Raw genomic sequence first — 12,166 nt, 5'->3', positions numbered from 1 at the left:
TGAAGAATATTTCGAGGACGAGTTCATGGAGGAAGAGGCAGAGGAGGAAGAGGAAGAGGAAGAGATGGACCCGGACGAGACGGGTGACCAAGACCGCGATATCCCTCGTCCTCCTGCTGCCGCCGGATTCCGCGGACTCGACGCGCTCCTCGAACTAATGCGTCAACCGTTCCCTCCTCGCCCAATGCCGCCTGTCGACCAGGCACGGGAGACGGACGATATTGCACCATGGGCCCTCGACGACGACGACGAGATGCAAGTTGGCGATGCCCGTGCGCCCTGGGCCCTGGCCAACAACGACGGGGACAATGATGACGACTACGAGGATAATGGCGATATTGGCTGGGCGCCGCCAGTGTACGGCTGGGCGCCGGTGCCTGTCGATCTCGATGCCATTTTTGATGGGCTGCAGAGCGATTATGACGATGATGTTGGATTGGATGAGTCGATCGGTGAGGACGAAGACCGTGAGATCGGCGATATTATCACTGCATCTGAGGGCGTCCCGTTCCCTTGGGGAGGCGGAGGAGGAGAGACTGGGGAACCTGACGACTCGCGGCAGGATGATGACGATGATGGTGTCGATTAATTCGACCAGTCGCTGGAGAAGCGAAAGACAGAAGGTCCAATGAAGTGGGCAGGAAGGTGAGATGAGTGAGATGCCGAATCCAGCATAGATTTGGGCAGCAAGTGTTCAAGGAGTTTTGTGTCACAGGAGGGTCTCGTTGATTTATACACATGGGTGGTTTTTACGGATGACGGAACGGCACAGCACAGCACAGCACAGCACAGCACAGCACAGCACCAGGCGTATTTTCATACTGCATGGACATTATGACAGATAACCCCTCCTGATAGACACCGCAATTGATGGATTCCCTTTCGAGATAATTGATAGACTGCTTTTGTTGCCAAACCCTCACATGTAAAATGAAGTACCACATCTACCTGGGTACCACTGACTCGACTTGTCAACCACGACAAGGAAAACCCAACGCCCGTGCTATGCTTTGCTATTCAGGATTTCCACGGCCACTTCGCCCGCGGGTATCGAAGCCCCCCACACTTGGGTGTAATTAACCTGGACCGAGATATACCCTTCGGCTGGTCTCGAAATGCAGACAGGAGGACCACCCGCTGCGCCTCACGCGGGACTCCCAGCTTTGCGCCCTACTCGCTCATCGGGATGTCCCCACCAGCCGCGGCCTTGGCCTCTACCTCTACCTCTACCCGCTTGTCCTCCAGGTCCTCGACATGTACGTGACCGTTGCCATTTACCTGGACCGCCGCCGCACCGAACCCGGCCTCGCGCATCTCCTCGTCGGCCGCATCGTCCTCGTCAGCGGGGTACTTCCCGTTCACGTCCCCGTTCACGTGCCCGCCCTCGGGCTCCGGGTACCTGTGGCGGTGCACCACGATCCGCATGTCGTCGCCGCAGGTGACCATGGTGCCCGAGTCGCTGTGGACGTCGACCCAGAAGCAGACGCCGCTGTGGGCGCGGGGGATGCGCTGCACGATCTCCTTTGAGCGGACATCCCACATGACGACGTCGCCGTCCTCGCTCGCTGAGGCGACGAATGGGGCGCTGTCGTAGTCTTCCTCTTGTTCTTCGATCTGCTGCTCTCCATTGAACGGCTCTTCCTCTTCCTGGCCCATGTCGCCATTCTGCATGAGCTTGCGAGAGGTTCCCGGCCGGCGGCGATATAGCACTCCGAAACAGCCACCTATGGAGTAGCCCTCGTTGACGTGGCCCTGATAGGTCTTTTTTACGGCGCAGGGCATGTTGATGAAATCCCACAAGCGGACGCACGAGTCGGTGTAGCTGGCCAGCACGAAGCGGCCGTTGGGCGAGAAGCAGACCGAGCTGGCTGAGGGGTTGTCCTCGTGGACGAGGGTGCGGAGGCACTGGCCGGTGGCGGTGTCCCAGATGCGTCTGCCGTCTCGATTTAGCGACTCGTTTATGTATTGGAAGAAAGGGGGAGGAAGTGTGCTTACATCAACCCATCCGTAGAACAGCTCGCCACCAACGTGCCATCCAGACAGAAATCAATCCCGCTCACGGGGTCACTGTGCGCGGGCAGACTCCGCATGAGCCTCCCCGCGCGCACATCCCACAGGAAGACAGCCTCGTCGTAGCTCCCGCTCGCTAGTATATTCCCCTTGGGACTGAACGCGAGGCAGTAAACATAATTGTGGTGACCAAGCAGGGGTTTCTTCCCACCGCTGCCCCTCACGCCCGAGTCGCCAGCGCGCCCACCGATACCTCGAGCGCTCGTGCCTATCCTCCCCAGGGCGGCGGCGTTCTCGTCCGCACCGCCGGCGTGTGCTGGGTCGCCGGTGGTCCTGTTCCATAGGCGGATGGTCTTGTCGTCGGACCCAGTCGCGAGGGTCTCGCTGTCGGGGCTCCAGGCCAGGCACGACACGCCTGCCATGTGGCCGACGAAGGTGTCCATGTGGGCGCCCGTCTCGGCGTCCCAGATCATGGCAGTGGCGTCTGCGGAGGCGGAGGCAATCCACCGTCCGTCAGGGGAGATGCGCACCTGGGAGATTGGCTTCTCGTGGCCGCGCAGCTCGAGCGAGGGTTCGAAGTTCGGCCGGAGGGGCTTTTGCGACGGGCGGTCAGGGGTGGTGGAGGTCGAGCGGCGCGGGGTCCGGCGCGAAGAGGTGCGTGAGCGTGAACGTGAGCGTGATCTGGATCTAGATCTGGATCTTGAGCGGGAGTCTAGGCGCGATCTTGATCGTGACCGTGATCTTGACCTCGACCTCGATTGCGACCTGGAGTCTGAGCGCGAGCCAGCCCTCGATCTGGAACGTGACCGTGATCTTGAGGGTGGGCTGTATGGACGGTTGTCATCTCTCTGGCTTTCGTCGTTGTGTGGATCCGTACTCTGCGACCTGGATTGGGGTCTCGCATGGCGTATTGAGAGGCTGCGTCGCTGGCTGCGTTGTGAGGTTGACGCTGGATTGTCGAGTTCTTGCTCTCGCTCTGGCTCTGGATCTGTCCCAGGGGAGCTGTGCTCAGCACTGCCATCGTTTCGCTTGCGCCGCTTGGAGGACTGGGCAGAGGTCCTGTCCTCGAGCTCAGGATCAGACATTATGGTGCGATCTCTGAACAGCTCTGAGGAATTGAGGCCTGGCGTGACTGATGTGTCTGGATTGGTGGAGTTGTTGAAGCAGCATGTTCTGCGACACGATGGAAATCCCACCAGCAGCGACAAGCAATTCAGAAAGTTCGCAGCTGGGGGGTGCCCCAGGCGGCAGGCAAAAGAGGGCCAGGCCGTGCCAGGCGTACAGGGATGGCGGCAGGAAGGTTGCAGTTGCAGGAGCTGGGATTAGCAGTGCAACTAAAGCCAGGGATTCATTGGTGACGTCTTAAGCCTGAGCTTAATTTGTCCCCTGCACCCAGCACCCAGCACCCAACAACCCCAGCAGCTGTCAGCGCGCGCCGGCTGCTGCTCGAAATTCTCAGAGCCGCGGTAATACTGCAGATAATAATAAATTGATCCGATCTTCACACACACACAAGACGTACGAACCCAGCCATGGCTAAGGGCGGGGAAGCTCTCGATATGGGCAGCAGTTGGGTTTCAATATCGACTTGAGAAATCCTTCCAAGCATCATAAGCCGTCTCTTGATATATGCCTCTCTCCCATCAGACAGACAGACTACCGCCGATTCGCGTCTAGTCCCGGCGCTCATCGCATGGGTTGCCTCAATCTCTTTTTATTTCCCCTTTCACCTGCAGCATACTTCCAACAACCACCCCCCATGACAAATTTCGCCCGCCAATGACCCCGTCCGAGCCAGGCGTGACAGGTCGTGACAGACAGGACGGATAATACAGTAAAACAGACAGGGACAAGACAGGATGAGATTGAGATAGCTGGTGATGCGATGTGACGTGAAGCTGAAGCTCATATAATCCTCGGTCAACTCACCTCGCGCCTCATCCACTCTCACCACCTCACCGGCCGCTCTCACCTGGCCCAGTCAACCTCACAACTCCCCAACATGGAGCATACGCACCCCCCCGAGGTCAATATCACCACCCTCAACTGCTGGGGCCTCAAGTTCAACATCTCCAAGCTCCGCCAGCCTCGCCTGCAAGAGATCGGCCGTCAGATCGCGCATGCCTCACCCGCACCAGACATCCTCTGCCTGCAGGAGGTATGGGCTCACGCCGACTACCTCGCCATCCGCCGCGAGACCGCCGCCATACTGCCCCATGGCAAGTTCTACTATAGCGGTGCCTTCGGCGGCGGCCTGGCCATCCTGTCGCGGTGGCCCATCGAGGAGTCCACCATGGTGCCCTACGCCCTCAACGGCCGGCCCACCGCCTTCTGGCGCGGCGACTGGTACGTCGGCAAGGGCGTCGCCTGCGCGCGCCTGCGCTACGGGCCCGGCGACCGGGATGTCGTCGAGGTCTTCAACACCCACACCCACGCCCCCTACGGCGAGTCGTACCGCGTCCACCGCGAGGCCCAGGCCTGGCAGATCGCCAAGCTGCTGCGCGGTGCCGCCGAGCGCGGCCACCTCGTGATCGCCGCCGGGGACTTCAACATGACGCCACTATCAACATACCATCGCATCATCACAGGTACTGCACCCGTGCGGGATGTATGGCGCGTCCTGTATCCCGACTCCAGCCTGGGCTGCGCGGACGACGACATCGAGAAGGCGAGGGGGAGGAATATGCCCACCGCGGAATTCAACCTTGTCGAGAACGGGGTCACGTCCAATAGCGTCTTCAACACGTGGCGGTGGCCGCCGTCAGAGCAGAAGAAGCTCGGGGCGGGGAGGCCCATCATCGGCGTCGACCCGGGGCGCGCGGACCCGCGCGGGAAGCGGCTCGACTACGTGTTCGCGAGCACGGGGCCGCGGGAGCTCGAGGACGGCGTGGGCGGTTGGGTGGTCAAGGACGCGCGCGTGGGCATGACGGCGCGCCACCCGGAGCTGGGCTGCAGCCTGTCGGACCACTTCTCGGTCGAGGCGACGCTGGCCTTCCACACGGCGCCGCGCGACGCCGCCACCGAGGCCAGCCTCAAGTGGCCGCTGCCGCCAGGCGTCACCTCTTCACTTTCTGCCTTCCGCGCCTCGACCCTGTTCCCCCGGCGGTCACACGACACCAAGGACGCTGACCACCCGGACGCCTCCTCCTCCCTGCCGCCCGCCCGCGCCGACAGCGGCGGCGGCGGCAGCAGCAGTCCCGCCAACGGCGCCTTCCTCCAGCTGCAGACCCCGACGCCCTCATCAACACGGACATCCTTCATCCAGCGGCCCCGGTCCCGCAGCCCGTCAGCAGTCGCTGCGGACCACGACGCCCAGCTGCTCTCCTCCCTCCGGCCCTCGCCGGGCGGCGGCGACCCGTCATTCACATCCCTGTCCCCCTTTGGCCGGCCCGAGGACTTCGACGCCCTCCTCGCCAGCATGGAGGCCTACCAGGCCCGCGAGGCCGATCAGGCCTTCCACCGCGCACTGCACTTCGGCTCCTGGGTGCTCATCACCATCGCCTGCTACGTCGCCGTGTGGTTCGTCCCCGCCCACCACGGCGGCGGCCTGTCACGGTCCCAGAACCACGCCATTAACTTCGTGCTCCTGCTCTTGAGCAGCCTCGGCCTCGTGGCGGGCTGTGTCGACGGGCTGATGGCCTTGTTGTTCTTCAGAGGCAGCGAACAGCGTGCACTCAAGGAGTACGAGTGGGAGCTGAGGAATGCCAGGGCGCTGGCTGCCGGTGAGGGTCACGGGGTTGTTGAGGAGGTCAGAGGGCTGAAGTCATGAGCCCAAGGAGCGGCTCCAGCCCTCGATTTGGCGTACCCCACGATCGTCTATTAATCGTAAGGGTCCATGTATATATTTTGCTTGAGAAGCAAAAGAATATTAATCTATTAATGTAGACAAGAACTGAATGCGGTCTATTCATACTCCCCTCTAAACTTTGCGGTCGGTGTTCCTCCACTCTCAGCTTCCTACCCTTCTATCTATACTTTTTCCTCCACAATACTTTTTCATGCATCCCTCCCAGAGGCCTGCGTCATGCAGTCTCAGAGACGGGCAAGCTCCATGGTACAATTGTGTCAGTTCATACTCATCCTTCCCCGATGAAACGTTCTTAATGGAGCAAGGTGCTCAAAGCCCGGCGGTGGTCTCACATGGCCTCCCTCATCCAGTGGCACCACACTCGTCGCCGCGTGCAAGCCGCTACTCGCTGTGCTTGCACTTGCGGGTGGTCCGATTGGCGTGCCCATTCCCATGCTTGTCGACAAAGGCAGATTTGTCGTCAACGTCTGTATCTGTGCCTGTGTATGGGCCTGTATCCGCTTCCATTCATAACCCATGAAAGCTGTCTTTTTCCTCAACTCCATGGCCGGTCTCTTTGTTGCAGGGTCGCGCAACAAACGATCGCGCGGGCGCTTCTTCTCCTTCTTCCCGTAAATGCGCACAAGTGCTTTCAGTGTATCACGCTCTGATGCTCTCAGTCCGGGCTCCGTGTCGACTTGCATCTCAAAGTTTCGGAGGCGAAGACTATTATAGGGGACGTTCAGCCAAGAACGTACCGCGGCTTGGATGCCGCAGTCAAATGGTTGCAATGTTTTGGCAAGGAGAGCCTCACGTTCAGCACGCTTCTTGGATATGGCGGTGGCTACGATTCTGGCGGCCGCAATCACGGGCGTGGCTGCAGCCTTCGGCGTTGCAGATGACTGACCCTCTTCTCGCGCTTGAGTGAGCGGTGTTGAGTTCAGAATTGTTGACAAATGAACATGGTTGACAGTCGCGGCAGCCGATGAGCCAGGATCTGGCACAGTCCTGTGCGTCTTCTGGACGATAGGTCCGCTAGCAGCCGCCCCGTCCAGACCGTCGATTGCGTTCCTATCGACAACAGATATTGGCGCTTCCGGCTGAGACAGTGCCTCATCTTCGTCTTCCTCATCGCTGTCGGACAGGTCGGTGATGGGCTCTTCGTCATCAAAGTACTGTGTATCATCGGTCGACCGAAGCAATGGGACAAAAGGCGGGTCGAGTTCGTGGAGCCTCTCCCAGGGGACGCCTCTGAACCATTTGTGAGCTTTGATGTCTTCGGCATCATATGGAAAAACGAAGCGGTCTGTGAACTCCTGGTTCATCCTGCTGCCGTTGCTGCTTGCAGATTGCGAGCGTTGCTGAATGTCCTTGTACTGGTAGCGTTGGCTGCACAGCCGGGTTGCCGCGTCTTGAATAAGGCTAGCGATGAGCTGTTGGCAGCGGCCGGAGACCAGTGGGCGAGAAGGAAAAGCAAACGTCGAGCGGTGGTTCTGTGTGTTTTTCCAAGTCAGCTTCACAGACGTCCACTGATTAGCTGCAAGGCTTTCCCACTTACCAGAATGTTCTGCTTTGTGTGTTGTCTCCCTTCATCAGTAAGGAACGGAGTATGGCCGTAAAGACATTCATACAGAATAACTCCGATGCTCCACCAGTCGCAGCGGCCATCGTACGCGGCTCCTTGGACTACCTCCGGGGCCATGTATTGGCTGGTTCCCACGACTGACTTAGCCGACGTCCTCATCCCACAGCGGTTTCGCCACTGCAGCAGAGGCTCACCGTCACCGAAGCTCTTTTTTTCGTGCTTGTTGAGACTCATCATGATGTTTGAGCTCCACTTGACATTGTGAGACAAAGTTCGGGCATCTTGCCTGTCCTGCTCGTCACCCTCGACTTTGAGATTGAGTTTCTGGACGATTGAGTTTCTGGACGATTGAGTAACGGCTGGCATGGTAGTATGAAGAATCGTGGGACCAGTGTCCGTCAAATGCAAGGCCAAAGTCCGATATCTTGAGGTGTCCCGATGCCGACACAAGAAAATTGTCAGGCTTGATGTCGCGGTGGATGCAGTGCAGTGCGTGAGCCTCCTCGACACAGATAATCATCTCGGCGATGTAAAAGCGTGCTACAGGCTCGCTGAGGATGTTTTCTCTGATGAGAAGGCCGAGAAAGTCGCCGCCTGGCATATAGTCCATGACCAGGTAAAGGTTGGATGCGTCTTGGAAGCTGGCAACCAAAGGCACGATCCTGATACGGTCATTAGCAAAACGCCTTCAGTCTTGGTTGGCGACTCAGTACAAACCACCTGGACCCCTCGGAAGCAACAAGAAAATCTCTCTCAGCCCTGAGATGGCCTTCTTGGCTTGTGCGGAGCATCCCGGATTTGCGAATGACTTTCATTGCATATACCTTCTTGCCGGACTTTTTGTCTCCGGCGTTCAGCTTTTCTTGGACCAGCCTCACTACCCCGAAGCTTCCCTTCCCAAGAGCCTTGACATTCTGGTAGTCATTGCAGCATGAAGAAGCCATACCTCTGCCCCCAATCAGGGCTTTAATGGCCCGGGTCTTCATCACCCGAGTCTCCCGCAAATAATTGGTTTCGTTGCGGTAGAACTGGTGTCTCAGCCGGTCCTTCTCAACCTTGGGGACTGAAACGCCCATCTGCCAAATTTCATTATCCAGTGAACGCAGGCGCATCTCACGTGCACTGGGCTGGACCAGGCGCTCATTGAAATAGGTCTCGAGATAGATCTTGGCAGCGGCAGCCTTCTCAACGGTGGCCACAGTGGGTGTGATCTCCGTCTCGGCATCTTTTTCCTCGATTGTGTCCAGGCTACCGCTGGCAGTATCAGGAACAGCCGATAAAGCATGCTGCTGATTCTTCCATCTGGCCAAGGGGCTTCTCTTCTCAAAAGAGTTGCCAGAAGAGGTTTTGGACTCGACGGAGGTCTTTCCGGTGGAGTCAGACTGTTTGACAGTGTAAATGCTGGAAGTCGGGCTCGACTTGGGGGATGACTTCGACGATTCCATATCAGATTCCTGTAGTGACGACTGGAACTTCCCTGCTCCAGCCTCCTAGGACTGAAGAGGAGGTCGCATTTTGGGTGAAGGTCGGCAGACTATTGTGGGCTCGTTGGGAGCTCGAAAGATGATCGATGCCATTTTCCGCAAATTATATTCCGTTTTGGCTGAGTCCTCGCCTACGTACTTAGGCTTCGCCTCGCTTTGAGCTAAAGGTATTTCCTTCAATATATTCAAGTTGGCTTGTACATCCAGAGTGCCGGACATTGTTGATGCTAACAAGAATAAGGTCTGAGTTAGTCATTGTCGCCATCAAGGTACGACTATAGAAATGCAGCCAGAAGCTCACCGTGAGTGCGACTAGCAAGCGACTTCAGGGCAGATAGCAACCTTGAACCTCCGCGGCGAAGCTTGGACGGCGGTGTACAGGGAATGTCAGTCTCTGTTGCTGTCCTCGATCGATGAATTTGAGATGCACTCGAAGAGAAAGAAGTCCGGGACACGATGCTCGATGTCGGAGTAATGTTGTTCTGTGAATGCCTTCGCTTCATCTCGACGAGTTCAGTCCCATTGGAGATTTGAAGTGAATGACAGTTATTCCATTTACGACTGATTACACCAATTGAAACGATGAAAAGAATAGAAACGGAAGGGATCCCCAGATCGTTCGCCTTTAGCAAAAGAGCGAGTGGAGAGGGATGCTCAGAAGCAAAGTATTAAAAAAAAAGGTAGCAGAAATTGGAGAGCCAGGAGAAGTCATGCCTGTGTGCTGCATTGAAGTCGTGTTTTGGTTGCGCCTACCGGGTCAAGATTTGTTACGTTTGTTGGTGAGCATTGTGCCGCAGCACCAGAGGCAAGAGCTGGGTTCAATTTCCATGGCCATCGTGCTTGCTGATTTCGATAGGTCCTGGGTATGATCATATTCAGAACATTGAGGACTTTCTTACTGGCATAGTGCCCAACGCCTTAACGTATAGTACTGATCAGACATAGTATTTCACAAGCTCATCTGAATTATTTGCACTATGGAAAGCGGCGTGCAACGAAACAACACGAAAAAGTAGAAGACACAGAGAAAGCCCAGTCAAGAAACCTCATGTCTTTTGTACGCCATCCAATGCAATGCAGACCTCGTCATCCCTTCCGATAACATCTGCTACCCGTGTCTAGTGTGACCGGATCCTCGCAGACTGTGTGTAGGTCAGAAGACTCCGTTGCTGGTAAATCGACCACCACAACCAAGAAAAGCCCATTAATTCCTACGGGTGGCCACGTGCAAACTGGCTCCGTGTGTTGATGATAGGTGGGTGACTACCCTGAGCCAATGTCCAATGGACTATCCGGAGACTGTCCACTACGGATCACAAATAAAGGCCAATTCTGCCCTGACAGCTTACTTGATCTCGAGGAGCTTGACGTCGAAGATCAAGGTGCTGTGGGGCGGGATGCCTGGGACACCCTTGCTACCGTAGGCATGGTGAGCGGGAATGGTCAGTCGGCGCTCCCCACCAACGGCCATGCCAGCAACACCGATGTCCCAGCCCTTGATGACCTCGCCCTTTCCAAGCTTGAATGAAAATGGCGCGCCCTTCTTGTTGGCTGTTTCGTGATGTCAGCATACATGCCCCAGTGCTCACTCGCATTCCAACGGCTAACGGGATGCATAACTTACAGTCGAAGACCTTGCCGTTCTCAAGCTTGCCAATGTAACGCATGCCGACCTTGTCACCGCTCTTAGCAGTCCGACCAGCGCCAACCTTGCGGTCATCGATCTTCACACCCTGAACGACCTTGACACCAGTAGTGGCGGCGGCCTTCTTGCCCTTCTCAGCAGGAGAGCCAGTGGGACCTAGCTCGAGGTTCTTGGCGAATTGGACCTTCTTCTCCGACTTTGGTGTGTCCTTCTCGGCAGCCACGGCCTTGCCCTCGTTGTTCTTGAGCTTCTTGGCTTGCTTCTTGCTGAGCTTGGAGTCCTCCTTGCCCTCCTTGGCGATCAACTCGTCCAAACCCTCGGCAACATCCTCGGCAGGGCGCTTGTTCTTACCCTTCTTCGTCTCCACCAGTGTGGGAGCCTCCTCATCAGTGTCGATCTCCTCGACACGGCCAACACCGTCGATGTCATCGAGCTCGTCCTCCGACTCGTCGCCGATGAGCTCGTCGAGCTCAGGGGGCAGGTCGTAATCATCTTCATCGGAATCCTCCTCCTCGCTGTCGGAGGCGTGGTCCTCGTTGATAACGTAGTTCCCGGTGACGTAAATAGTGTGGGTGCCTGAGTTGACGAAGAAAGCCTTCTCTTCCTCGCCAATAGTGAGCTCCAGAGGCTGCTGGTAATGCTGTGGTATCGTTAGTGGGAGCAGACTATTTACGTGGCGGCGGCACTTACAGCCTCTGTGTCAAGAGTGCAGACCACGAACTGCTCAAGGTCGAGACCGGCGAGCTCATCGTCCTCGTCCTCGGACTCGTCCTCAGATTCTTCCTCATCATCCTCCTCCTCCTCCTCCACCTCAACAGCCTTGGCCTTACCCTTAGCGTTGGCGGCCTTGGTGGGAGTCGCCTTCTTGCCCTTCTTCTTGCCAGGTGCGCTGTCAACCATCTCCTCATCAGAATCCTCCTCGTCCTTGGTGGCGTCCAACAGCTCCTTGAGAGCCGCGGCCTGGAGGGCCTTCTTAGACTTGGAGGGATCGCTGGGGCCGCCGTTGGTCTCCTCATCCTCGTCCTCGGACTCTTCGTCGTCGTCATCGCCTCCGCCAAGGAGCAGATCGCGCAGGTACTCATCATCCTCGTCGGACTCGGCGTCTAGGTCGCCAATGGACTGCTTGACAAGCTTCAAGGTAGAGCGGGGGCGACGAGGCACTTCGGCATCTTCCTCAACCTCCTCGGTGGGGTCAATGGCTGCCATGGTGATACGGACCTGCTACTGTCAGCCATCGCGACGAATGAATGTGTATGTATAATGCAATTGAGCAAGGCGCGAGTGGTTGCATCATATTGCTCAGATCTCCAGGCCGTATCCGGTTGCAGGAAAGGAAGATAGAAGACCTACAGTAGCAGGGAAAGACTGGCTGACAGGGACCAGAATGTCTCCTGGAGGGACCTCAAGCCCGAAGAGGGCGACAGGCTGCAAGGGCGACATGGTGGACGAAGGGGCGTGTAATATGGCCGAGAGTTTGGTAAAGGGAAATCCGTAAAATGCCGTGCAGAAACGACAGGCTGAGTGGACAGGAAAGGGTGCGCAACAGGACGATGCCGACCACGAGATGGGAATAGAAAGTGAAGGCGAAAATTTGCTTTGCGCTTCGAGGAGCAGTAAAGGAAACAGGATGGAAACTTGAACCAAGACCAAGACCC

The 12,166-nt window shown here is 57.2% G+C and overlaps 5 protein-coding genes across 5 annotated transcripts; 2 read left to right on the top strand and 3 right to left on the bottom strand.

Annotated features, from left to right (window-relative positions):
• Positions 1-25: 25 nt before the first annotated feature.
• Positions 26-589, top strand: J7T55_008186 (uncharacterized protein; the record flags this gene model as incomplete). The annotated part of the gene is made up of 1 exon (XM_053138479.1): positions 26-589. The coding sequence occupies one exon, from the start codon at positions 26-28 to the stop codon at positions 587-589; it is 564 nt and encodes a 187-aa protein (XP_052997465.1).
• Positions 590-1,170: 581 nt separating this feature from the next.
• J7T55_008185 (wd repeat containing protein 5) lies at positions 1,171-3,031 on the bottom strand (the record flags this gene model as incomplete). Its single annotated transcript, XM_053138478.1, has 4 exons — positions 1,171-1,933; positions 1,996-2,603; positions 2,746-2,835; positions 2,888-3,031. 4 exons carry the CDS (start codon positions 3,029-3,031, stop codon positions 1,171-1,173), a joined length of 1,605 nt encoding a protein of 534 aa, XP_052997464.1.
• Positions 3,032-4,012: 981 nt separating this feature from the next.
• J7T55_008184 (dnase i-like protein) lies at positions 4,013-5,779 on the top strand (the record flags this gene model as incomplete). Its single annotated transcript, XM_053138477.1, has 1 exon — positions 4,013-5,779. One exon carries the CDS (start codon positions 4,013-4,015, stop codon positions 5,777-5,779), a length of 1,767 nt encoding a protein of 588 aa, XP_052997463.1.
• A 296-nt stretch (positions 5,780-6,075) lies between these two features.
• J7T55_008183 (uncharacterized protein) lies at positions 6,076-8,827 on the bottom strand (the record flags this gene model as incomplete). Its single annotated transcript, XM_053138475.1, has 4 exons — positions 6,076-7,290; positions 7,356-7,673; positions 7,729-8,044; positions 8,100-8,827. 4 exons carry the CDS (start codon positions 8,825-8,827, stop codon positions 6,076-6,078), a joined length of 2,577 nt encoding a protein of 858 aa, XP_052997462.1.
• A 1,384-nt stretch (positions 8,828-10,211) lies between these two features.
• On the bottom strand, positions 10,212-11,951 carry J7T55_008182 (fk506-binding protein 4; the record flags this gene model as incomplete). Its single annotated transcript, XM_053138474.1, has 4 exons — positions 10,212-10,417; positions 10,491-11,142; positions 11,202-11,729; positions 11,862-11,951. The coding sequence occupies 4 exons, from the start codon at positions 11,949-11,951 to the stop codon at positions 10,212-10,214; spliced, it is 1,476 nt and encodes a 491-aa protein (XP_052997461.1).
• Positions 11,952-12,166: the final 215 nt, after the last annotated feature.

Source organism: Diaporthe amygdali (genome assembly GCF_026229845.1).
Source record: "Diaporthe amygdali strain CAA958 chromosome Unknown NODE_4_length_2575358_cov_65_588622, whole genome shotgun sequence".
NCBI classification, from domain to species: domain Eukaryota; kingdom Fungi; phylum Ascomycota; class Sordariomycetes; order Diaporthales; family Diaporthaceae; genus Diaporthe; species Diaporthe amygdali.
Note: the sequence above shows the minus strand (reverse complement) of the source record. Positions and strands in the feature narration are given on the sequence as shown.